The 26,009-nt window shown below is 36.9% G+C and overlaps 3 protein-coding genes across 6 annotated transcripts in view; 1 reads left to right on the forward strand and 2 right to left on the reverse strand.

The window, feature by feature from the left end:
* Positions 1-344: 344 nt before the first annotated feature.
* Positions 345-5,474, reverse strand: LOC134826698 (solute carrier organic anion transporter family member 4A1-like). Its single transcript, XM_063839185.1, has 12 exons — positions 5,380-5,474; positions 5,076-5,208; positions 4,765-4,919; positions 3,967-4,149; positions 3,518-3,823; positions 3,178-3,398; positions 2,670-2,776; positions 2,181-2,319; positions 1,928-2,063; positions 1,637-1,812; positions 1,297-1,458; positions 345-823 (listed from the first exon to the last, which is right to left on the reverse strand). Exons 1-12 carry the CDS (start codon positions 5,449-5,451, stop codon positions 688-690), a joined length of 1,926 nt encoding a protein of 641 aa, XP_063695255.1. The 5' UTR covers positions 5,452-5,474; the 3' UTR covers positions 345-687.
* Positions 5,475-7,954: 2,480 nt separating this feature from the next.
* LOC134811505 (uncharacterized) overlaps positions 7,955-26,009 on the forward strand; it is a 32,332-nt gene continuing 14,277 nt past the window's right edge. For all 4 annotated transcript variants that reach the window (XM_063818352.1, XM_063818351.1, XM_063818348.1 and 1 more), the window contains exons 1-4: positions 7,955-8,065; positions 8,476-8,564; positions 9,988-10,055; positions 18,723-18,808. In XM_063818352.1, coding sequence (XP_063674422.1) covers positions 7,969-8,065; positions 8,476-8,564; positions 9,988-10,055; positions 18,723-18,808 — 340 coding nt within the window. In that variant the 5' untranslated portion in view covers positions 7,955-7,968. The remainder of the gene's footprint in view (positions 8,066-8,475; positions 8,565-9,987; positions 10,056-18,722; positions 18,809-26,009) is intronic.
* On the reverse strand, positions 21,145-23,056 carry LOC134811961 (uncharacterized). The gene is made up of 3 exons (XM_063819129.1): positions 23,026-23,056; positions 22,481-22,830; positions 21,145-21,234 (listed from the first exon to the last, which is right to left on the reverse strand). The coding sequence occupies exons 1-3, from the start codon at positions 23,054-23,056 to the stop codon at positions 21,145-21,147; spliced, it is 471 nt and encodes a 156-aa protein (XP_063675199.1).

The raw sequence follows: 26,009 nt of genomic DNA on the forward strand, positions 1-26,009 counted from the left end.
TGCTGGTAAAACACACCATTGGCACGCTGGATCCTGATGTCAAGATCCATAATGTTGGCACTCAGATAAAAAAAAGTTATTGAATTGCTTAACAGGTTCCCTTTCCACTGCCAACTCCGTCTCCAACGACTAGGAAGAGACCTCTTCATGTATGTATGTATATAGCTCTTATCAACTTTTTACATGAGCCAGTCCAGAGCAAAATCAAGTGATCATTTTGAGTAAATAAACATTAGTACATCCCTGAATCTGATTAGAATATATGCACCCCCTAATCTTGCTCCTTGACACTAGAATCATTATTCTTAAAGCATGCATATATCTTTGAGAAAGCAAACAAAACATAATGATGATAGATACTGTCATTTCTATAATAGAATTTATGTGTAACAAATATCATAGCTTGTAAATAAATTAAAGTATAGTCTATGCTTACAGTACACTACAATGTAGATGCACCCTAATAGTAACTGAATCACAAAAGTTTCGCTGTCAAATCTGATTGAAATTAAAAATTAAAGTAATTTCAAAGTCCATCAATGTTTCGATTGTAAAGATCAACTTTCCATCGAATAAACCATAAAATTCAAACAATGACATCTGAACTGAAATTGAGTCTACTCTAAAAATTATGCAACAATCTGTGGTTCAAAATGTGTTTTATAGTTAAAGGTTATTAATCATATTCTAGAGTTTAGCTGTTTCATCAACTTTGATATACGTGTAAGCAGCTTGTGCTGGGTACAGTCTCCATGCAATAAACATGCAGATAGCACCTGCTATGCGGAATCCCAACTGACTGACCGTAAACGTCACTATCATACTGAAATTAGGTTAGCATCAGTGGTTAAAGAAGTGCAAATATAAAATGGCATTTGTTAGTCTATATCATGCCTTGGATGTTCTTTAAACTTTTAAAAAATCGCTCCTCAGCTGTTTCTTCGGGACTTCATGTAGCTGCACACACTAAGACATCAGGGTTCTGAGAAATCCATGCTGAATTTCTCCGATTCAAAAATAATTTTTTATACATTTTCAAATTCAAGAATTCTCAAAAATACTCATGATGGCCCCTGTGACACTATAACATGCATGGTCTACACTTCTCAGCCACTGCATTGTACAATTTTGATGTGTGTAGTTTGCCAAACGACAGTGAGAATTATCATAATAAAATAATCTGTGGTGGTGTCATTCACTCATTTCAATAAAAGTTAAAAATATGAACTGTTAATACTTTAACTAGTGCCATGCTTTAAAAAAGTAAGAACTAAGAAACAGTCTTGGTACACATACTCATGGAGATCGTAGAGCCAGCAGCTTCCTCCACCTCTCCACACTACGCAGTAGTTGTCAATGATAGCTCCAAATATAATGGGTCCTAGTAGGAACCCAAACCCACGTGTAAAGAACTGCTTCATGCCTTGTGTCGCTGACCTGTCAATCTCGGGAACCACTCTGGGAATCGTTAAAGATTAGTAATCAAAATTTAGCCAGGGTAAAAATCAGGTCACAATTGTCTCTCCTTTGTAGAATTAAACCAATCTTTGAGGAAATTTATGAGGAATTAAAAACCTCATATTGTGTTAGTCTACTCTTTTTACAAATTCGATATCTGCCAAGCAAGTTTTCTCACCTAAGATATGCCACATTTACAGCAGGGTATTGACTAATAAAAATTATAACCCCAAGTAATTGCTGGACTATGAAAACAGTCCATTTCTTTGTCGAACAGGAATCCTCTGCGGGACAGGCCCCTGGGACTAAATCAGCCTGACTACACTGACAACTCTGATAGATCCCACTACTTTCCTGCAATATATTAAGGAACATAAATAATCTAGCAGTTTCTAATGAATGAGGTGCAAGTATGAAACATTCAAATTACCAAGAACTGTTTAAGTTACAATAAAGAGCTAAAAGTTACGTTATATGAAGAACAGCCAGCATGGCAGGGGGAGAAGTAGGTTATCATATTCTCCAGATCACAAACGGGCTCGTAGAAATCTGTTGAGCAACTACATATACCATTGCACATGTCTGTCAAGTTCCTGCTTCCCTTGCTGGGGTGAATGTTTTACTGTACAACTGTTTTAGATTTTTAATAATTGCTAGTATGCTTAAGTTAAGGAGTTCAATGAGATTTCAATTTCAAAAATTGTCAGATTGATTGCTCTTACTTCCATTCCAAAGAAGGGTTAGTTGGGTAGGGAACTGTTATACCAGCCACAATGTCAGTGTTACAGTGGTACAGTGACATGAATGGTCCAGCCAGGGTTACAAACTGGGTGACTGCTGCGAACAGCACACACGTTTTTCCTGGATAATAATATGGCAATGAATGATCATGACTACCGTTGATGATAGTCCACTGAATTTTGCATTAGGTAAAAATTGCTCGCCGGAACATAAGAGGGGCCATATTAAATAATAAATATAAATTATTTTACACATAAGTCCACTAACATTTGTGTGTAAATGGTGCTAACTTCTCTTTGAAATGATTACAATCTTGTATCGAAATTTTGCATTCAATTTACCAGTTCTTAAAACTAAATATTTAAAAATTGTTAAATTGAATCGGCAAATCATCCACGTTTAAAACTCAGCACCGCCAAATAAAAGTGTGTGGTGTCATTTAAAATTCCATTTAAGTACACAGTCATTACCTGATGGGTTGAATTTTCCCATGTAAAGTCCACCAAGAGCCAATCCTACGACTGTGCCAACTGTTCTCAAAATCCCAATAAACATCCCCGTTTCTGAATACGATATCCTGTGATGAAACTGTTCTAGAATCCTCTAGGTATTGTTCCAGATATCACGGTATTGATATTAATTTCATTTAAAATGTCTAATGCATATGATGTATCATAACCTCAATCAATTGTTTCGATAAAAATAGTTGGTAACTTGGTAAGCAAATGAAGAAATGACTCATCATGTGCATAATGATTGTGGTGATATTTTTGAGCAGCTTTACCTGAGATCAGGTGGACAATATAACGACAGATGATTGGTAGAAGGTGAGCTAGTATCGAAGTAGTGCTACAATCACATGCACTGTTAAACCATAGCGGGAGATATTAAAACGTGATCATAAAATTTCACTACGCTCAAGCTCAATTATAGTGGAAGTGTCTTTTTTTCATATCGATACTTTTTCCCCCGACTTACTTGAACAGGTCTGATAATAATTTAGTATCATATGGCATGGACGAGAGAAAGATGTTGTTAAGAGCTTCTCCTGCTAGGAGAAATAGTAGAGCCTTGTTTTTCATAAGTCGTTTCACAGTGGGTAACAAGTCCTTTATAAGCTCCTTGAATGATCGGTTCAGTTCAGAGTCCTTTTCTTGCTGACTTGCCTCCCCGCTATCTATCTTCTCTTGTAGAACTGCCTTTAATGTTACTGAGTTTGCTTTATTTTTTTCAGTATATTTAACTTTAAATTTCAAAAATAAAATTTCTCTGGTGCTATTTGTTTACATAGAACTTAAAATAAATATCCCCATCAAACCTTGGCTGCTGGCATCTGCGTAGGGAACAGTATTAAAGGTATCCCAGAAAGAGCAAGCAAGATTCCAGGTGCTAGATACCCCATCCACCATGCGCCCACCCACTGTCCACTTCCCAGTGTCACCCCATCTGGGGGTGTACCCAAGGTGACATACTGTGTCAGGAGATATGCTCCAAACACAAAAGATACTGAAAACCCTAGCAGATTGATGACATTATTAACAGCGACAGATGGACCAAGTTTCTTCTTTGTCATCACTTCATCTAGATATGTCAAACCACAAATTGCTTGAGGTGATCCTATACCCTGATTTGGAGGTAATTTTGTTCAGATATAGAAAATGTTAATAGTTGTTATGTTTTATGATACGTTGAAAGGAAAATTCATTCATCTAAATAAGATGGTTACTAGCCTGCTCAATTTTTGTTGTTGATATTTTTCCTTTTTACCTGCAATATTCCTGCCAAGAAGAGGATCCAGAACAATTTATTATTCTGAACAGCATAAAACATTGAGTCCACCACGGAGAGGTTGATTGATATGTCATCTCCCCCACCCGGGGTACAGAGGGCCAGGGTTTCTTCCTTTGTTCCCATTATAGATGTCGTCACGTTGTTTGATGGTTCTGGAAGCTAAGATGATAAGTTGCTCATTTGAGATTATTGAGATACTATGCCACTATTTACAATTATAGGATTTATTAGAACAATTAACAAATGTTATTATGCCACTATCAATGAGAAATTTTCAATGAAACAAGAAATTTTTAGCACATTTGACAGAGTCAGCAAATTTATAATAGTTCACTAAAATATAATGCCCATATTATGGTGTATGAATTTGTCCTTGACTGCTAATTAGACAGTAGAAGGACAGCCAACTAACAAGTAACGGGGCAAGGGATGTGCAGGCCTGAAAGCTTTAGCACACAAACACCGAAATGCTAGTTCGGATGAATTTGGGAAGACAAGGCTCATATTCGGACCAGATAACAATTTTTGGCGGAGATAAAGAGTTCTGTTTAGGGTACTTACTATGGATTGCTGTCTTGTTGTGACAGCAACTACACACTATACGGCATTCTGTTTGGATCAAGCGTATGATGTGTTATAGGAATTATAATGATTAAGGCTCAACGAGCCCTCTTAGATTGACTTCAAACCCGAATAAATAATTACATTGGAGGCTCACTATACTTACCACTTACCATACGTCTTAATATCGAGTTCTCAATAATTTGTTCATACCTTGACAAAGAGCTGTGTACCACTTTGCAACAGATTTGCTATCAAGTTGATTATCACTCCAAAAAGTAGCCACCTCATCTTTCCTTTGCTGGCAAAATGCCCGAATATGAACGCCACAACAAGACCAGACAAGTCATTTGAGATGAGAATCAAACCTATATGGGATACAGATGATTTCATATTTGATTCAAGGAGGTGTTAAAATAAAATTTCAAACCCCGGCTCATCATCACCAGTATAACCTTTTTAAATTTGTATAGTAAAAGTGTTAAATAAAATAGTCAAAACAGCTTATACCAACGATTCCTTACCAATTTGCTTTGAATTCAAGTTGAAGAGTTGCTGGAGGGTGGGTATCAGCACTTGGTTCATACCCAGAGTTGTGGATATTGCGAAAGAGGATATGGAGAAGAGGACCAGGTACATATTAGGAGTGTTGAATATCTGAAACAAAACAATGTTACAATTTCTACTCACCCTCGCTGACTTATAATAAATAATCAATGACGAATGTGTGTTAACTCTGTCATTTTCTGAACAGATATAGATTGACAACAGGTTGCCAATTCCAAATAAACATTATTTTTTCACCTAAAATTAGATTTTCATCCAAACCTTTAAGAAAGATGGTCTCCAGCCCCAGAGTCCGCAATCTGTTACTCGTGGAATATTCATTTCAATTTCCATGATCTGTTAAATTGCTAAGAAATAACATAAAATTAAGTAAGTTTAGTAGCGTAGTTTTCACAATTAGAATTATGTAAATTGTGAAAGGTAGAGTATTACCATTGAAACTAAAACAAATGAAGCTCAACAATAGCGCATAAATACTATATCAAAGTTGAATTAACCGCCGCCGCAAGCAACTTACCCGCAAGCATCCTACCCTCCTCCACCATCTTAACTACTACCAGCATCTAACCCGCCTACCTTCCGCCAGTATCCTACCCTCCGCAACACTGGGAGACTTTGGGACCGGAAACTGATCCGGCCCCCAAAGAGGGGTCAGATCACGTCACCAATTAGTGACGTATAATTAGTGATGTGATCCATGGATTGAATATAATTGACACAGAAATGGGCTAGATCTGGGGTAGAGTTCACATGTCAATTCTGTAAAACATAGCTGTACATTAAGAAGTAAACATGATCTGACTGCTCGAATCGTAGATCACATAAAGGACGGGAACCTTGCTAAAGGGGGGGGGGGGGGGGGGGGGGGGGGGGGGTTCTCGTATCAAGGGATGTGAGACGTACGTGTCAAAGGCATGCAAGGGGAGTGAGCCGATCTAGTGTTCTAGGTATAAATATTGGGTGATAGAAGGTAGCAGTATCGCATTCTATCAACAGTCATGCCTACCTTCTCCCAGTTCCTCAACGGTTTCAGAGGATGTCAACAGGTGCTTGATTCTGACGGATATATCTACAGCAGCAAGAAATATGATGACACCGTCCTCTCCTCTGCTTGGCGTTGCCAGAAGAACAAATCCCTTAAATGTCCTGCCATGAGCTACCTCGCTCTAACAGACAACACTCTTTCCCTTGGAAGTAAACCACACAACCACGATTCGGATCTGGCTACCCCACAGAGACTCGAACTCCTTACAACGGTCAAGAGGAAGGCTGCAGAATAACCCTGCACATCTACGAGATGAGACGAACAATTTATCCTCTTTTATGGGAAGACTGACCGAGATGTGAGAATCATAGCCTTTGTTCTGCGAGGAACCTTCAGACCCTCGCAGAACACAACAATTGGATCGCCCAAAGCCCTCTGTTCAAGAATATTTTCGTGCTATTAAGGAGCAACAGGTTGTTACAGACTATCATCTGGATCGGCTTGCTGTTGGAAAGACTTCTTCCAAAAAGAAGAGGATTTCCAGCAGTATTCTGTACGACCTTTGTTCTTTCTACACGACAAACAAAGATTGAGTACTTGTTCGCTGTTGCGAAATACTTTGGTAATAATATTGAGTAATTTGTTGTATTCTGAAGTATTATATTATTAATCGATTTATCATTTTATAACCAACCAATACATTGTCTCAATTTAAAACATGTTCACTTCTTAATTTGTACAGAGTTGTCATATGAACTCTACCCCAGATCTAGCCCATTTCTAGGTCAATTATATTCAATCCATGGATCACATCACTAACTATACGTCATAAGCTTCAAGCTTGCATGTTAATTACTTGATGACGTATATGGTGGATCATATCACTCCGGCCCCAAAGTCTGGCAGCCCTCCGCAAGCATCCTACCCTCCTCCACCTTGTTACCCACCTCCAGGGTCCTACCTGCCTCGAGTACTCGACACGGACACACCAACCCCTTCTGAATGTAATGAAGCTTCTCATCCTCAATATAATACTGTATATTAACTATAATAGAACGAACTTTGACTCTACTAAGAGTATGTGGACTGGTAAAATAAGTCGTCGAAAATCAAAATGTAACTTTGTGTAGTGTGTACAATCGAATTCATGGATACTATAATAGAAACCATCGATTTCATTTTATACATTAATTTTAGCGCAGGTGATATCATATTTAACCAATTTAATACTTTAGCATTATAACTTTAAATAGTTGAATACACTTTTCTCTTAACAGTATTTGCTTTGATTTACTCTTAACGTTTATTCTTCTCAACATTTGGCAGTTTAGTTAAACGAACATTGTACATACTTATTACTTATTCTACAGATTGCATCGTGGTTGGGGAATTTGATAGTTAGGCCAATAAAACTAGTTAAACTTTGAATTTCTTATTGCTGATGTACGATTTAAAGTTGATGAAATTTAATTAATACCTTTTTACTTGTTTGTAAATGAAAGTATTGTAAATTACAGAAGATTGATGAAAACTGACTGAGTTAAACAGTAGATGATAAGACAAGTTTACAAAAAAATCAACCATCATTATAAACATTACCAACCACCAACAAAGTTTTTATTAACGTGGTCTTAATTTAGGGTCGGAATTCCGTGCGGCGTAGGAATTCCGTGTCCGGATGTTGACATTGGAAACGTTGGTAACAATATAAGATCTCGTAAGATCTATTGCTAACACCAATTGTGCTCAATGCAGTTATATACGTAATATACGTAATATATATACGTAAATATGTAATATGATGTATTATAAATATTTTATGTAAATTAAAAAATAACCTTTCCTTTAATTAAGTATAGGATGATATGGCAGGAGGAAGCACTGATCCGGATATATCCAAGTTGGTTCTCCTAGCTAGCGGCTCATTCGACCCTATTACCAACTATCACATCAGAGTCTTCGGTAAGTCTGCAGAAGTAATAGTAATTAGTGAAGGCTAATGTAATTAGTAAAGGCTAATGTAATTAGTGAAGGCTAATGTAATTAGTGAAGGCTAATGTAATTAGTAAAGGCTAATGTAATTAGTAAAGGCTAATGAGCGGTTAATCTTTTTGTTCAAGCGCTATTTTCAGTATTTACAATAGTGCTTTATGGTACCGTTTGATGTTACTTATAAATTATGTTATTTATAAATTATAATAATTATGTGTATTGAATAATGAATAACAATTTTCTGAATTTACTTAGCCTCTTCAGAGATATTTTTAGTGTTTAATAACAATTATAAGTGGCAAACAAAATATGAATCTACTGAATATACCCCCTGTTTAGATCTGGTGAAGCACTACTAACTGAATATACCCCCTGTTTAGAGCTGGTGAAGCACTACTTCTCGTTAAAAGGATGTGTGGATGGCAGGGCTATAATCTCACTTACTCCTAAAACTACTAACACAAACCAGGTGAGCTAATCTTACTTTTGGGCTAAATGGCTACATAAGACGCAGATAAAAAAATCCTATCATATGTGCCAAAATATCTTAAACCATTGAAGATGATGAATAATATTTTCGCGTCCGAGCAAGTCGTAATTTTTGCCGGGAATTAATGGATAAGCACTAAGCAGGTTCGTTAGTTGAATGCTGTAGTGTTTTTGTATTGTAAATAGGGACAATTACCCGATTCCGAAACTCAACTGTGATGGTAATAAATTGGTCCGGGATAAATTGATTGGTTTCTATTGTTGACAGAAATTGTTAAATTGGAACTGGAACAAGAATTTGTTTCCAATACTAGGACGCAAAATTTCTATGAAAGGCTCGTTCACTTGCTACGGCAATTTTTACCACTTTAAACCCCTCCCACCTATTTTTACCACTCTAAACCCCTCCCACCTATTTTTACCACTTTAAACCCCTCCCACCTATTTTTACCACTTAAAACACCTCCCACCTATTTTTACCACTCTTAACCCCTCCCACCTATTGTTACCACTTTAAACCCCTTCCACCTATTTTTACCACTTAAAACACCGCCCACCTACGTAAATCTGGAGTAGCCGTCCAGCTGCTATAAATTCACATTGCCGGGGTCTCACCTAACAGCCTTAATAATAACAAGCAATATAACAAAGCAGTATTAATTGTATCAAAATATCAAAAGAATGGAAACAACGTACAGCTTATGGTAAGGCTAATCGATTTACTGAATCACGCTATTCTTTGTGTGTACCAATTTTCTGAACCTCACATTAAGTTTAACATGTCCATAAATGAAAATATGTGGATCATATTACTTTAACACGTAAACAAATTAAATGTCATCAAATCCAAAAAGAGAAGGTCCCGACAATCTCTTAAGAAGTAGTGATACGAGAGTACAAAATTATTTCACTGGCTAATTTCTGGACAATTTAACCATACAATTTTGAAGGAGTCTCTTATTGGGAGAATCTCAGCGATTTAGTAAAACTGTATTAAAATTGTGCCTTCTTTCCGCCGCACTTGACATACAAGTATCCGATCAATAAACAGGGAACACGTTTAAGGATTAAAGCTGTCTGGGACCTGCCCCTGAAGTCTGAAGCTGGAAGTGGTACTATCGGTAGTCGGTACATATGGTATTTAAGGAACTTACTGCGGCGTGAAGGTTACTTGCTCTTGGAAGTTAGGCGTTAGCTCTTCTAAAGTGTACGTACTACGGAATACTACGCTATGATGAGTCGTCTTGCCTGCTGTTTAAGAATACGATAGTAAAATTCGGCATCCGCCATCCCAAAGATCGCGTTCGTTATGAGCTCGTTTTTTTTTCAGAAAAAAAGTTTCTTATACTTTATTATATATAGTAGTATTAAAGAATATCTTAAATAATATCTACGATTTTCAGGATTCCTCTGAGACCCAGGATCGGATAAAGATGTGCGAACTCGCAACCTCCAACATTCCTAACCTAGTGTTAGTATTGAATGATATTTATAACATTAATCATTTTAAACTATGCGTGATGTTTCAGCAATGATAGCTTTAACAATTGACATGTTTCCCTAAGCTAAAGAACTAAAGAACTGCGATCGACATGCGGTTTCTTATCGGCTTAAAACTAATAAACTGAAAGCTTGTTCCTTTGACTTAGTCAAACTCTATATTTATACGAGGTGCAAATTGATGCAATATAAACCGATATAGATAAAGCAGAAAGCTTTTTAGCTTTAAAAGGTATAAACATATATATAAAGCTTTTAGAAAAGCAAAGGCGAATTTATTATAAAGATTCATTTATTTTTAATAATGCAACTAAAAAATCTGCGAGTAAGAAAGACACAAAATTTCTTCGCTTGAATAACGAAAAATTTAAGGATGGTTTGGAATTAGTAAACCAGGCAAAACCGATTAGGATGCATCGATTGAACTCACCCCATCATGAAGACAAATATGTTGCAAAATATTTTCAAACTGACAATTACGAATAATTTCGTAACTTAATATTTACAATTTACATACAGTAATTACATATACGGCTATGAATTTGCTGCACTGTATTTATAAGGATCAAATAGCTATCGAAATGATATCGTTCATTCAAATTTAAAAATACATATAGTTCGTCTCATTTATAACAAAATATCAAAACCGAACAGCCACACAAGGTTTGCTTCAGGAACTATTCCAAAAATTCTTGATAAATTATTGGCAATCCTGGGAAAAAAATGATTCGGTTACCCTACAGACTGCAGAGTGTCAGGGACTAAGGAGTGCCTAGATCAAATAACTTCGGTTTGGACGACCATGGCATGTCGAAGTTCCTTCAATTTACCCTTAATTTTAAATGTTGGTGAATGTGATTAAAAAAATTATTAAATTCCGAAGTTGTAATTGTATATCAACTTCTTGCAAGTCGGGGGCCTTTTCGTTCGTGATGTGGCAAGATAAAGAGTTACAATGGTCTACTTCACTCTTTAGGGGGTATATCATATTACGAATTACGATAACATTCCTCCTTGAGTTTTCCCTCCCGTAGACGGCAAACAGCTGAAGGGCGTTTTGCGTCCCCTAGCTTGCGAGGTATATCACAGCAATTTCTACTTAACTCTTTAACTGTTAAGAAGACAGGTCCCCTCTGATTTACATAATTACATAATAACAATAATCACATAATTAGTGCGCCCAAGTTCAAATCGGACAATTAGGAGTGTTTAATCTGACCAAGTTCCACCTTTCTAGGCGTCACGTTTATACTGGTACTCCAGTTACTTTTACACAATGATAACGTTCAGTCACCTAAATTTACAATTTTGTCTGATTCCATCAGAATCGGTATTTTTGAGAGCTCCTACCCATCTTATAACCACAAAGTATATGGAAGTCGAATAATTTCAATGTATTGAAACTAATAATTTTGTTGATTTGATCCATCAACGATGGAGACTAGAGGATGAATGGTAATGTCTTAAATTGTAAGATATATATATATATATCTTACAATTTATATATATATACATCTTACAATTTATATATACTAGCAGGAACCCGTCTAACCCTAAAGTGGTGTCAAGACTTAAGAGACTAAAATAATTATTACCTATTTAATTCGCGTTTTTGACACCACTTGGGGGTCCAAATTTTGGGCTCTAAAACTCCTATTTCTTGGCCAATTTTTTATTTTTTCATGCTGATTTGAAGGCCATTAAAGCATTTGACCCAGTCAAAAAAGTTTCAGTTGTATATCTTTTACGGTTTTTGCGGAAAGTCGCGTTAAAGTTGATGCCGTGGTGTCAGTAAAATGGCACAGATAAATATATATATATCGTCTCGCTTTATATATAGTAAGATATCTTACAACTTAGTATATATACTACATTACACTATGTAGATGGAATATGTTATAGTACTAGGGGGGGGGGGGGGGGTGCAGGTACTTTTTTGATGGAACATATGCTGACTTTTCGAAATTTCTGAAAATAACCACCCACCCACCTCCTTCACGAATGGAATAACAAAAAAGTACCACGGTACTTTTCGAAATTGTCCCGAATGACCCCCCACCCCCTCCTTTTTTTCAAAAAATTCCTGTTCATCAGTTTTCCTAAACTGAAGATGTTCTGACACCTCGATGTGACTTGTGAGCAGGGTTGCTGGCATTTTTGAGAGTCATTTTTAAGGTTTTTTCACGTCTTTTAAGGCCCCTTTTGACCCATTTTTAAGGTCCAAAACAGTTAAATTCAAGGTTTTTTAAGGTCCACAGTGCGAAAGTTTGGACAAACTTAATGCAATAAAGTGCAAATTTAAGGTTTTTTAAGGTTTTCCGCTACAGAAATTGCAATCATACCTAAAGGGGGAAGGTATAATTTCAGAAAAAACCCAATTAGATCTACACCGACCTAGGTATAATTTCAGAAAAACCCAATTAGATCTACAACAAGCTAGGTATAATTTCAGAAAAACCCAATTAGATCTACACCGAGCTAGGTATGATTTCAGAAAACCCATAGATTAGATCTACAACAAGCTAGGTATAATTTCAGAAAACCCCAATTCTAACATTTTGGTAATGAAAAAGTACCAAGTACTTTTATAATCATGTTTTGGGGTACCCCTTCTTTTTTTTGGGACAAAAAAAGTACCATGATACTTTTCGAAAATTTCATAAAACACCCACCCCCCCCCCCCCCCCTCGGGTACTCTTAGGGTTATGTTCCATCAAAAAAGTACCCCCCCCCCCCCCCCCCGGTACTATTTCGAGTTCACTGCCGTAAACTACAACATTTTCTACGGTATACCTTAGTGCAAGAAATATAGGCGGCAAGAAATTAAGGCGATTCTGACAAAATCGCCTTAATTTCTTGCCGCCTTAATATCTGACCACCGTAATTTCTAACCGCCTTAATTTTTTTTCTTGCGATTTTTTCATAAGAAATTTTCGTGTGATTTTATTATTTTAAATTTACATGTCGATTTCGTTATTTGCTAGAATTCAATGAAATACATATTTAAAATAAATTAACTTGAGTCTAAATACATTAATATATCAATTAATATTCTCGTCTTCTCCTTCTTCATCAGAGTCATATATCTCCAGCAGCTGCAATCCATAACCAAGATAGTCGTCGTCATCTTGCTCCGTCGTGTCTGGAAATAGCTTCTTGATAATATCAGCTGATTCATCCTCCAAACGTTTGTCGAAGCTGTACTTTTCGTCGACTAACTTCTTGAGGAGCGTTATTCCCTTCTCATTGGTCCATGAAGCAGTTACAGAGCACTTCACTTCTAAGCCGCCCTGTGTAAGAGGAGAACGTGCAGGTTTCTCCTCCAGGACTTTTACTTTGTAGGAGCAGCCATGACCAATCGAAAAGTAGACAATTCGTGATATTTCAATTGGCACATGTCCTACAGTTATCGGTACTAGCTTGTGCGGAAATTTCGCTTTATTTTGCTTTAATTTGCTTTATAGACTGATAAAAGAATAAAATTGACACTATTTCGACCAAAACTATAACCAAATTTGCGATCAAAAATCGTATTTTTTCCGAAAAAAATATCGCCTTAATTTCTTGCCGCCTTAATTTCTAGCGCCTTATATTCTTGCCGCCTATATTTCTTGCACTAAGGTATTCGTGTGTAGAGAGACATCTTACATAATATTATATATATAGGTCGGCAAGTTGAGTATTTGATTGATATTGTAACAAGCATCTTACAGTATAACTATCTGGAGATCTCACAGTTAACACTGTTTAATGAATACCATTACTAGATAACGAGGTCTATTTCAAAGTTTTACCGTGTGATACGGTATGTAAAAACGATATTTGATAAATCAGATGCATGTTGGAAATTTAACATGGTTTAAATTATGTAGCCAAGTTTTCAATTAAAATTATTGCTGTTGAATCTGTGAGATACCATGTATCTCGAACAAAGAATATTCATCAAGAAAAACTTTAAAATTGAGGCACATTTTCTAAATCACGGAAACACAACATGTTGAAGGATATAAGTGAAAAACTGAAATACAGGTGGTAGAAATTCTGCAAATTCTCAATCGAATTGGATAATAAAATAAGGACACAGGATACAGTCGGGCTATTCTTTTGATGTGATAGAATCAGGTTTCAGGGTAGCCCGTAGCAGTCTAAATTTAGCGTGAAACTAGAGAGATGTTCAGCTTCGCTCATTTAATAATTAGTATTAGTAATACTAGCAGGAATTTATTTATTTAGAGATTTTAAATCACTTGAAGGGTTTATATTTCGGAACCTAAAGTTCTTATTACTTGGGCAATTTTTTATTCCTTCATACTGGTCAAAAGGCCTTAATATAATAAAAAGCATTCGAACCTGCAAAAATTTTTGCAATGGTGTATCTCACACGGTTTCCGCGATTTGGGCACTCAACTTCAAAGCTTCCTGTAGGATTTTTCCAAAGCAAACAAATTTCCCACGAGTAAAATTAAGTTATTTATACCTATACTATACAGATGATCGAATTACGTCTCCATCTTTTTATAAAATTCGAATATTAAAATCATGTGACTTCTGGTTTTACTCTGAATAAATATAATTAGTATAACGCTTATCCGAAATTCTTCGGAATTTATTCATCATCTTTATTATATATGCATTATATTTTGATAGGATGATTTCAATAAGACAATAGTGTGCGTGATGGACGGGCCTCTTTCATAGTTTTATAAATATCACCGACGCTGTTTAAGACGAAAACACGTGCTCACGTGAAAGCGTGAGTAATTTTATTTTATTATGGACGGGCCTGCACAATACAGTAGACTGGTTGTAGAGTTCAACTATCCAAGTTGTCCGACTGAAGGGTAACCTCTTAACAGTAACTGACTACTGGTGTTACTTCAGTATAATTAGTCATGTTTGAGTGAAAGTATTTTAGGATGAACCAGGGGTGTTGAATTCGGCAGAGGAAGAAATTGATGATTGGAATTAGAGATAAGGCAATGTGATTACGTTTCTTCAGCAATTTGATAACGTTTGGAAATATTGGAAAACACGCATGTGGCCACAAAACAGATAATGCTTGTGTTTAAAAGAGGGTCTTTTTTATTTATTTGAAAATTCAATTAATTTTTATATATATAAATCAAGCGTTACATTTTAGCCATGCAAAATTACAATGACATATTTTTATATACTAATTAATAAATGGTACTGCAATATAAGTTGCTTAATGTTTGGCCGGATGACAGCTAACTAAAAGAGAAAAATAAATTTGATTACATAATAATTAATTCGGCTGAACCAACACATAGCAAGAGCCACATTAACGTTGGGGCCGTCTACCAAATTTGAATTACAAACAATAACAAGAAATCAAACATATCATAAATAATTATAAGGATTTTATTCATTACAATTCTGTGACAACTGATAGAAGAAAAAAGACAAGCGGATAGGAAATTGGACGGACAGAATTGTAACCAACAAAAACACATTTCTGAGACTCATAAGACTGATGAGCTAATCTGGCCAGACTGTATCGGCAGCCCAGAGGTACTTGATCAGTTTGGCCTCAAAAGTAGAAATCCGCTCTGACTGCCGGATACATACTGGTAGACTATTCCATTTCAGCATTGATCTATGATAGAAGCTATTTCGGAAGGCATCGAGCAGGGCACAGTAGTACTCATATAATTTGAAGTATCCGACCTATCAATTATTTGAGCATTGTGCCTAGTATAGTGTATCGGGTTCCCTCTGGATGGCATAGGACTAAATAAGTAGGGAGCGAAACTGGAATTGTGCTATTCACTATTTTATAGAAGGTCATAAGATTGTTATAAATAAAATTCTGTTTAACAGGGAGAATATTTCATTTCTTTTGCTCTGTAGCAAGTTTATTGTCATTATAACTGGAGTACGGTTCACCATTGATCCATTTAATGGCCCTCTTTTGGATAGCAACAAACTGTTGAAGATGAGTTGCAGTTTGAGGGGACCATATGACAGAACAATGTTCAAATATAGACCTAATTAACGCTTAATAGAATCTTTTCTGCCTTTTATCAGTAGTGAAATGACATGTTCTCTTAAGTAGTCCAAGTCTGGAGTTAGCTTTGGAAACAAGCGCTTTACATTGTACTCCCCAATTAAACCTTGAGTATATTGCGACTCCTAAATCTGACTAAGAGGGCACAAAGTCAATATCACTTCAAGAAAGTTTATAGAAGAAGGTATTGAATGGCAAGTTATCCAGCACGTTTCTTTGCAAGGACACAGAGAGGGCTTTGCACTTTTGTGGGTGGAACTTCATTCGGTTTCTCACTGACCAATCATACAATCTATTGATGTCATTTTAAATTATGTGATGGTCAGGGTAACCAAAAATCTCCCTCCAAATTTTAGTGTAATCTGCATAAAGGGCGATATTGCTGCCTTATATTGGTGCCTTCGGAGACACAGGAGAACATGTCATTTATAAATATTACAAACAATATAGGGCCAAGTATAGAACCTTGAGGGACACCAGACCGAACTGGAAGAGAGGAAGACGTTTGGCCTCCTATCTCTACTTGTTGTTGTCGCCCCTCAAGATAGGACTTAATAAATTTAAGCATTAGTCCATCGACATTAAAAATATTCTTTAATTTACTTAAAATGAGGTCATGGTCATGCGAAACGCTATCAAAAACTTTCGCAAAATCAAATCATATTATATCAGTCCTGGATCTGTTGTTCAGTGCAAGTGCAAGATTGTCCGTGAAAGGTATCAATTGGGTTGTGCATGAACGTTCATTAACAAAACCGTGTTGTCTTAAGAGTTAAAAACTAATAGTGATCACAAAAATTCGAACGGATACAGTTTTACCTTTCACATAAAACTATCAGGTAATTTTGATGACAAAAACAACGAGTCATAGAATGAATGAACGAGCTAAAAAATCTCTTGTAAATTATAACTTATTTATTTATCATTATTATTATATTTATTATAACTTATTATAATTACTTAAAATAAAGTTCGCATAAACAGAAGATAAAAACATGCATCAAAATTCAACAGTCGACAGCTTTTATGCGGCTAAGTGGTCTGGTCTAATCGCTGTTTTCTGTGGTCATTAGGTCATTCATCCCCCGAACCTTATCTCCTACCTTTGGAATGTGCTATTTGGCTCGTGCTAGTGTTCATGTTGGTGTTAGGTTTAGGGTTAAAGTTCATCATATGGTTAGGATGAGGGTTTTAGGATGATTAATCGAGGAATGAGGAGCACTACCCGGAGGCATTACTCGGCACTAACGCCTCAAAATCTTTAATTACAATCAAATATAAATATATGCACACATGTATGAATACGATAACGCTACTAGAAAATGTACATAGAACTTTTACAAATTTGTAAAAGTTCTATGTACACAGGGTCTGAAGAATGCGCGCTGATGAGGTGAAAGGTAATAAAATATTAGATAAAAGGTGGATAAAATGATTACGCTAGTGTAATTTTGACACAATTTGTAAGGTTGATTACGGAAGGGTGGGGGGGGGGGGGTAAAAATTGTCCAAAAACTGACTACGTAATATTTGAAGGACCCCTTATATAAGGTTTAAACCCAATTTGTGGTATTTTGTTTTCGTACAAATAAGGTTACCAGTTTACCAGGTTACCAGGTTCGTACAAATAAGGTTACCAGTTTACCAGGTTACCAGGTTCGTACAAATAAGGTTACCAGTTTACCAGGTTACCAGGTTCGTACAAATAAGGTTACCACTTGGTTAGAACCGGATTATCAAATATCAATATAAACTGTATTAATGTAAAAAAGAATACCATTATCAACTTAAATCTATAAATGAGCGTCCGATAAATGTTAACCTACCCGTTCGAGCACAAAAGAAACGACAATATAGCGTTGATTGGTTAAGAAACATGCATAGGTCACACCGAACTGGTGAGTTGTTTGTTTTACTAATAGGATATGTTTTAGTAAGATACCATGCTGAGATTGATTAACTTTGTGCAGTACATGAGACTGTGACCATCTAATAACTTTGTAAATGAACTAAGATGGTTACAGTCGCTGAACGCTGATCTGTTCATATTCCTGGATTATGTGATATATCCTAAAATTTCCTAAAGACTAGACAATGCTGCTAAAGTATGTAACGGTTAAGAAATCTTCCGGCATAGTTCATCACGTACACATATTCTTCAAGTATTATGCCACTTTTTATCAGGATTCACGTCATTACAAGCTAACTATTGTGTCCCCTTTATTTTCAATATAAGAATATAGACAAACGACAGTATCTGTAAACCTGCCGTAAACTAAATTACTTTAGACCTGATATTCGAACTAGCTTTGTATTTAAAATATGACTGTTGATAAATTTACGGCATTCTTTGTACTCTGCATTTAAATATGCCTGAATAAAAGTAAAAATTTCATAATTTTCTAAGTTAACTAATTACAGTCGACTCTTACCCTATTGCTAATACCAGCAGTAATAATCAACATTAAAGTTAAACCATTTTATAAAGCCTATCTACACCTTTTAATAGCACATTTGGTCTTGAGTGTAGTTTTACCAACTAATCAGTAAAGTAAATTACAACTTTGTTGACCGCCTAGCTTTCCTCACACGTCACATTTTCATTTGCAGTATCGACGAATGGGAGTACAATCAGCGATGTTACACGGTTCTTCCTAAAGTTATTAATAAACTGGCGGACAAGTATTGCTCCACAGGTTAGTACTTGACAAGTTATTCATAACTCCGTGCGTTATGCATGCAGCTGTTAATAAAATTACTCACGCTTTCACCAATGTGAGCACGTGTTTTCGTCTTAAACAGCGGCGGTGATATTTATAAAACTATAAAAAGAGGCGCAAAACACGGACGTTTCTACGCGCGCGTTTTTAATTTTGTTATCCAAGAAAACACGTGTGTTGATGAATCTGGCCTGATCTGACTGTATGTTTATTAGATACGAGTGTAACCCGGCCTTCGGCCGGGATTTCACTGACGCAGTTAAAAAGGGTAGGAGTAATTATCTGCTGAGTCAAAACCCGGATTAGGCGAGCAATTCTATTCGGAGTGCCCTCACGTATCCAATAGTATCCTTTAAAAATAGTATCTTAAACCACAATCAATAGAAATTAGCCCTTATTAACTCCGCACCACACCCGCATATTTGAAAACATGCATTACATTGTCGTATAAACGTATGAACTCTCTCTCTACAGTCCAAACAGCTATGAGCGATTCCTCCCCTAATAAATTTAAAGTATTCATGAGTGTAATTATGATATATATATATATATATATATATATATACGCTACATAATATGCAGTAATGGGAGAGAGAGCGAGCCTCGTAACTCTTACCGTTTTTTTGATTAAGCTGCTCAAGCTATTTTATGTAACATTTGTGGTACAAAACCATCAATTAAACCACTTACCACCGACCGATTTAAAAACCCTTTACCATTTGGCTTCCTCATAGTTTTTTCGGCACTTTACCGAAAAAATCAGTCCCGTAACTGTTTCCGTTTTCTTGATTAAGCCGCTCGGAAATTACACGCACACAGACAGACAGAAAACACACATTCTGAGATTATTGTTTAAGATTTTCAAAGCGAGCGATCATATCATGAAGGTTGCAGGATCAAAATTACCTGATACCTATAATTTGAGCGATGAAACAAAGTAGCTTCGCGAAAAACGACCACTGAGATGGCACAACTCAATTTTATCGCCCCCTTCACATCTATATTTTATGGTCCCCTTCGAATCATAGTGCATACTGCATGTGTACTGAAATAGAAATGGGGTAGACTGTAGAGGGCTCAGATAATGTCTGTGGATTATAGTGATATCACTTTGAAAGATTACTTCTTATGGATTAATACATGAACAACTGAACAATGGCTATTGTCCTCAGTACTAGCAAACAACATCGCAACCAGGTGAGAATTATTTATGCTCAAAAATTTAACTTATCAGCACAGCACCGATAGAGGTAGATGATGAGAAAACTTTAAATGAAAATTATGGAGACACTCAGATACTCTCGTTGAGGGTGATCACTTTCATATGTTTGGTGAGCAGTTCAGTTTAATAAACGATGAAATATAGATGTAGTTTAAGTAAATAAAATAGAATTGCGTTTTTAACGGTTCATATAACGTTTGTGAACTTTTGATAGATGATAATAGATGCTCATGATGCTGCAGTCAAAGAGAAAGGCCTGGAGAAGGAGGCCTTTCGCCATGTGGAGGCAGTGGAGATTCGGAGAAGCTGTCAGAGAAGCTGCAAGATTGCGCACTCAAAAGTTAGATGCCGACCGGAGGTCGGGGAAAGAAAGTCCAGAAGACCGGTCTTAATCTCGGTCCCGGCTTAACCCTGTTCCCGGCACTTTTCTCCAGTCCAACAAGTGAAACAAACAAAATTTTATGATTAAAATAGACAAAAAAAATGAAAATAAGTTAGTTTACATAATAAGTTAGTCTACATGTTATGATAGCTGCTGGTGGCCCTAGGGGCAAATATGATGGCCGAAATTTGCGCCATTGCACCAAGAGCGTTGTCTTCCTCCATTGCTCTCAACTTCTGCACTACTGTTTCCCCAAATGCAGAGAACTGATCACTCTGACCAGGGGCAGGGGCTGGGAGGGGAGCTGGAGCTGCCAGAGACGCAAAAAGTGCAGAACTCAATTGGGAAAAGCCCTCAGCTGAAATTAATAACGTTATATGAAACTTCTTACTTCTCATCAAAATTATGTTCATGTGTACGGTTTTACATTGAACATATATTGTAGACAAACTATCGGATTATAATAAAATTAAGAAAAGTAAGCAAGATCTCACCAAAATGCTTGTTCTGAGCCTTTATTTGTTCTCTTTCTTTGACGTATTTCGATTTGTTGTCATTTTTCAGGCTACTGGCTATAACTTTCCTTTTACCTTAAAAGTATGTACTGAATACAAAAATCCTAGATATGTAATAGCAAGTTTAAGAGTTATTTTAATATCATACGCTATAAATCTATAGTCGGCATCAGATTGATTGAAAATGACCCTTTTATTTATAATTAAAGTATGTAGATCCTGAACTTCTTGGCTTGATCATTACCACGTGCTTACCATCAATAGCTCCGATAGTGTTCACATACTGATATCTGGATATTATCCGGTTGGAAGAGACAAGGACAAGTGAAACAAGGAAGTTAGGAGTAAGGGCAAATTTTCGGCGTCAACGCCATCTTCAGGCTAAAATTGTTATAAATGTTAGTATATAATAAATGCTTCTATACTAGTTAAAATGCTAAATTAAAATTACGCACACTGAATACAGGTTACATCAAATGGTATTATACATTACATTGAAAAAAAATTGAAATCTCACCTACAACACGTCATAACCCTTCATCATCAAACATACAAGATACCGACCACGTAACATGCACTCTACCATTCATCAACGAGCCATTTTCCAAAGAAGTCACTCAATTTGCCCTCTCACACAACTTACCGGTCAAATTCATATTCACACCAGGTAAGAAACTCTCAGAGATCTTATGTTCATCACGACCACACGACAAACCACACTGCACCATACCAAACTGTATCATATGTCCACTCATCACAACAAATCACGACTGCAAACCAAAATGTGTCACAAAGTTACGTGTAAATTATGTCAAGAGCTATATATAGGGGAAACGAGTAGAACAGCACACGATAGATTTTCAGAGCATCGAAGAGCAGTCAACAGGCCTTTAACCTATCCTGATAATGCGTTGGCTGCTCATTATTCAGAGTTTCACGATAACATAGAACCAGATATTTCCTTCGATATTTTAGAAATTAACTTATATAGCACCATTAAACGTAAAGTGACAGAAGCTTACTACATTAATTTATTTAAACCTAGTATCAATAACAAAGAAGAGTGCGAGAAGCTTAAGGGATTTCTTCTACAACATATTCAAAGACAAATTTAAACAAATAGCACACGACCCTGCTGTTCAGTAGATATTATGTACTTGGACAGAGTGTAAAACGTGTGTACATCACTATTTTCAATGTAATGTATAATACCATTTGATGTAACCTGTATTCAGTGTGTGTAATTTTAATTTAGCATTTTAACTAGTATAGAAGCATTTATTACATACTAACATTTATAACAATTTTAGCCTGAAGATGGCGTTGACGCCGAAAATTTGCCCTTACTCCTAACTTCCTTGTTTCACTTGTCCTTGTCTCTTCCAACCGGATAATATCCAGATATCAGTATTTCAATCATGAGACTAATAAACAGCGAACTACTCCGTTATTTGATAAGTTTTCACATAATCCCAACGATTCGCGAATCGTCGCTCCACTTCAAGCCATTCATTTTCAGATGACGGTACCTTAGCGTGAATAGGCCCCAAGTGTGTAATGATGGCCTTCAAAACTTTCGGGATGAATTTTGAAATCGTAGGTCGGCCAATCATAAAATAAAGCGAGAGAGTCTTATGGTTCTCTCCCCCAGCTAGATAACGCAGAGTGACCATGAGCTGCTCCTTTGCAGATATTCCTATCCTGGAAGTTGAGCTATCCTTGGCGATGTCATCCTCAATAAGTGCCAGTACTTCATAAAACTGACGCTTCGTCAGTCTCATAAACGACTTGAATTCCGCCTCCGATTGCCTGAACAAGACCTTAAACTGGTTGTTCATAGCCCTGTTGCGATCCCTTGATCTTAGAAAGGGCCCAATGTCTGAAAATAGGGAAAATTAAACTAAGTACAACCACACCCAGTACCAGCACTTTAAGTAATTACAGACCCAGTACCTTAAAATAACATCAAACTATAATACCCAGCACATTATCGCAAAAAAAACGGTGCAAATATAATATTCTATCTTTTATTTGACAAGTTTAATTTTTAAATGCATATTATATATTTACGTACCGTGGTGGGAGCCGATACATCCGAGTAACATCGTTGAGGGTGACTTGAGCACAAGCTGTCATCAGAACAACTATCGACACCAGAATTATCTTCATTCGCCTGTGCCGCCGCACGTTCATGTTGTATACTTACTAAACATTTTAATATTGGTGTACCGTTTAATTGCTAACTTTTTTAACGAAATAACACCCTTTACTACAGTCCTTATGATAAAATAGGTTACCTTACTCGGGATTATTACGACGGGTTTATTAACGACCGGTTAAAATATGGTTCGGGAAAAATATGGCGAAATTGCTCAAAACCCACCACATTTTCCCGGTCGCCATTTTACCGGTGTCCAACCTTTCAATTTTAGATTCAAAAATTTTGTCTCAGATGTAAATTTCCTTATTAGAGATAAGCAAGTTTAGAAATTTTCGCATTGCTAAAACTTGTGAAACAAGTCGAATTATCAATAATTGTTGAAAGTAGACAGAAAAAATGACTCGTGGTTAATCAAACTAGATGGAAAATAATTTTTAACATTTGAAGCGTAACAACCAGATCGATATTAAGATAAAGGGAGAGCTGTTTAGTCTTCCAATAAGTTGTAATCATTTTCGTTATCTTCATCTGGACCATCCCTTTCATCAGTTTTAATTAATTCAAGTTTTAATTTAACTGTTACTTTTACTTTGAGTCCTATTTCATTATGTAGAGATAGTCAATACCTAAGAAATTAAAAATTGGCCTATTTAAATCAAATTTGACAATAAGGATTATATATGACAAGAATTGGGCAAAAAGGTGAATTTTTTGCAATTTTAGCCAAATGAAGTCGAAAAACCTACAAAAAGTGTCCCAATAGTCTTCTTTAGTGAATATAATACAACGATTAAAATATGAGCACCCATACCCCTTGGGAACCCTAAAAGCTGAGTAGGCGGGTTTATTAACGACCGGTGAAAATGTGGTTCGGGAAAAATATGGCGAAATTACCCTAAACCCACCACTTTATCCCGGTCATAATAATCCCGAGTAAGGTAGGCAGATATGTTATTGTTAGTTGCGAAAGCTCCTTCCTGGCCAAAGCTCCTGCCGACTCCATTTGAACATTTATCATTTTAGTATGTGGTTCTGCTTTTTCCACCTCTAAATCTGATAAGTTGCTCCAGGGAAGCAACGAAGTCACCATACCTTCCTCAGAAGAGGCGTGTTCAAATTCGCCCCTCCTGATCTCTTGATTGGCAGTTAAGCCATGGAAGTTCAAGCAACCTCATCTATGAAGATAGACTCTGCTCATACGTGTGACGATACTGAAAAAGGGGGGAGTAGCGTGCCACTGCCACACCCTCTTTAGTCAATGAAATGTTACATAGTTACAAAACTTTAAAGAAATCTAAGTTTGAACCATATCTACATTCTCTGTGTTGTGCAATTCTGACACGAATTACGTTTTGGACGCCCGTCTATCACTGCTTTAAATGAAACCACTAGAACATATTCTAGAATAAATTAAAATCAATACAATAAAATTTGAAAAACTGATCGAGAAAAACAAACAGAAACTGATGGAAACACAAAGTGAATAGAATTGCAGGACAAAATTTTGCTTCCAGACACTACATTGGTTGTTACTAAGTTTGTGTATCCTAATTTTAAAACTCGTGTGGCCGCAGTCCTGATCTTGCTCGACGACGACACCACCAATAGTAATACGCGTATCGATCACTGTGTGCAAATTAATACGGGCATGGAACAGGTCACCCGTATTAATTTTATTTCACAAATAAAAATTGTAAATTTTTTCACTGTATTAATTGGCTATGGAACTAGAGGGTAACCCCTTAGTTCCTTGGCCAAATAATACGGTAAAATAATTCGGGCAAATTTTATTTGCGAAACAAATTTATTCGGGTGACATGTTCCATGCCCAAATAATTTAAATAATTTTCGTGCGGAAATCGATACGCCTATCGGTTGCGTCGGGTGAGATCGAGACTGCGACCACCCAAGTTTAAATTAGGATGAAAATTACGTAAACATCACGTAAACTAGTGTAACAACCAATGTGCAGAAGCAAATTAGTGTCCTTCATATATTTTCTATAAACTTTTTTGTGTGAATTTAAGAAATTCCTCCTGCTCTTCCGTCCTCCTCCTCAGTCCTCCTCCTCCTCAGTCCTCCTCCTCCTCAGTCCTTCTCCTCCTCAGTCCTTCTCCTCCCAGTCCTTCTCCTCCTCAGTCCTCCTCAGTCCTTCTCCTCCTCAGTCCTCCTCAGTCCTTCTCCTCCTGAGTCCTCCTCCTCATCCTCCTCAGTCCTCCTCCTCCTCAGTCCTCCTCAGTCCTCCTCCTCCTCCTCCTCCTCCTCCTCCTCCTCCTCCTCCTCCACCTCCTCCTCCTCCTCCTCCTCCTCCTCCTCCTCAGTCATTCTCCTCCTCCTCATCCTCCTCTTCCTCCTCCTCAGTCCTCCTCCTCCTCCTCAGTCCTTCTCCTCCTCAGTCCTTCTCCTCCTCAGTCCTCCTGAGTCCTCCTGAGTCCTACTCCTCCTGAGTCCTCTTCCTGCTCCTCCTGAGTCCTCCTTTTCCTCCTGAGTCCTCCTCCTGAGTTCTCCTCATCCTCAGTTCTCCTCCTCCTCAGTCCTACTCGTCCTTAGTGCTCCTCCTCCTCCCCCTTCTTCTCAGTCCTCCTCAGTACTCCTCAGTCCTTCTCCTCCTCTTACTCAGTCCTCCTCAGTCATCCTCCTCAGTTCTCCTCAGTCCTCCTCAATCCTCCTCCTCCTTCTCCTCAGTCGTCCTAAATATCAGATAATAAAACATTGGTTCTTGAAATTGGAACCCGAAAATGACTCACTGCAGGTCCTCAATAAAATGGCTAATCGTGTAATCGATGTGTAGTGTAATAGCGTTGTTATTATTAGTGTTATGATGATATGCGTTAGGTAATCCCAGAAACATTTAGGACAACGAAATGCAATTATAGCATTGATTACAACCGCAGCGA

The sequence above is a fragment of the Bolinopsis microptera genome, chromosome 2 (assembly GCF_026151205.1).
Source record: "Bolinopsis microptera isolate Bmic1 chromosome 2, MBARI_Bmic_1.0, whole genome shotgun sequence".
Classification (NCBI taxonomy): domain Eukaryota; kingdom Metazoa; phylum Ctenophora; class Tentaculata; order Lobata; family Bolinopsidae; genus Bolinopsis; species Bolinopsis microptera.

Excerpts from the sequence above, each read along its gene's own strand:
- LOC134811961 (XM_063819129.1), bottom strand. The coding sequence starts at position 23,056 with ATGTTACTCGGATGTATCGGCTCCCACCACG. Across the intron at positions 22,831-23,025 it reads ATGTATCGGCTCCCACCACG|ACATTGGGCCCTTTCTAAGA; the intron begins GTACGTAAATAT and ends CCCTATTTTCAG. Across the intron at positions 21,235-22,480 it reads TGGGGCCTATTCACGCTAAG|TATGTGAACACTATCGGAGC; the intron begins GTACCGTCATCT and ends TCCAGATATCAG.
- LOC134826698 (XM_063839185.1), bottom strand. The coding sequence starts at position 5,451 with ATGGAAATTGAAATGAATATTCCACGAGTAACAGATTGCGGACTCTGG. Across the intron at positions 3,399-3,517 it reads CGCAGATGCCAGCAGCCAAG|GCAGTTCTACAAGAGAAGAT; the intron begins GTTTGATGGGGA and ends GTAACATTAAAG. Across the intron at positions 1,813-1,927 it reads CTGGCTGTTCTTCATATAAC|GAAAGTAGTGGGATCTATCA; the intron begins GTAACTTTTAGC and ends AATATATTGCAG.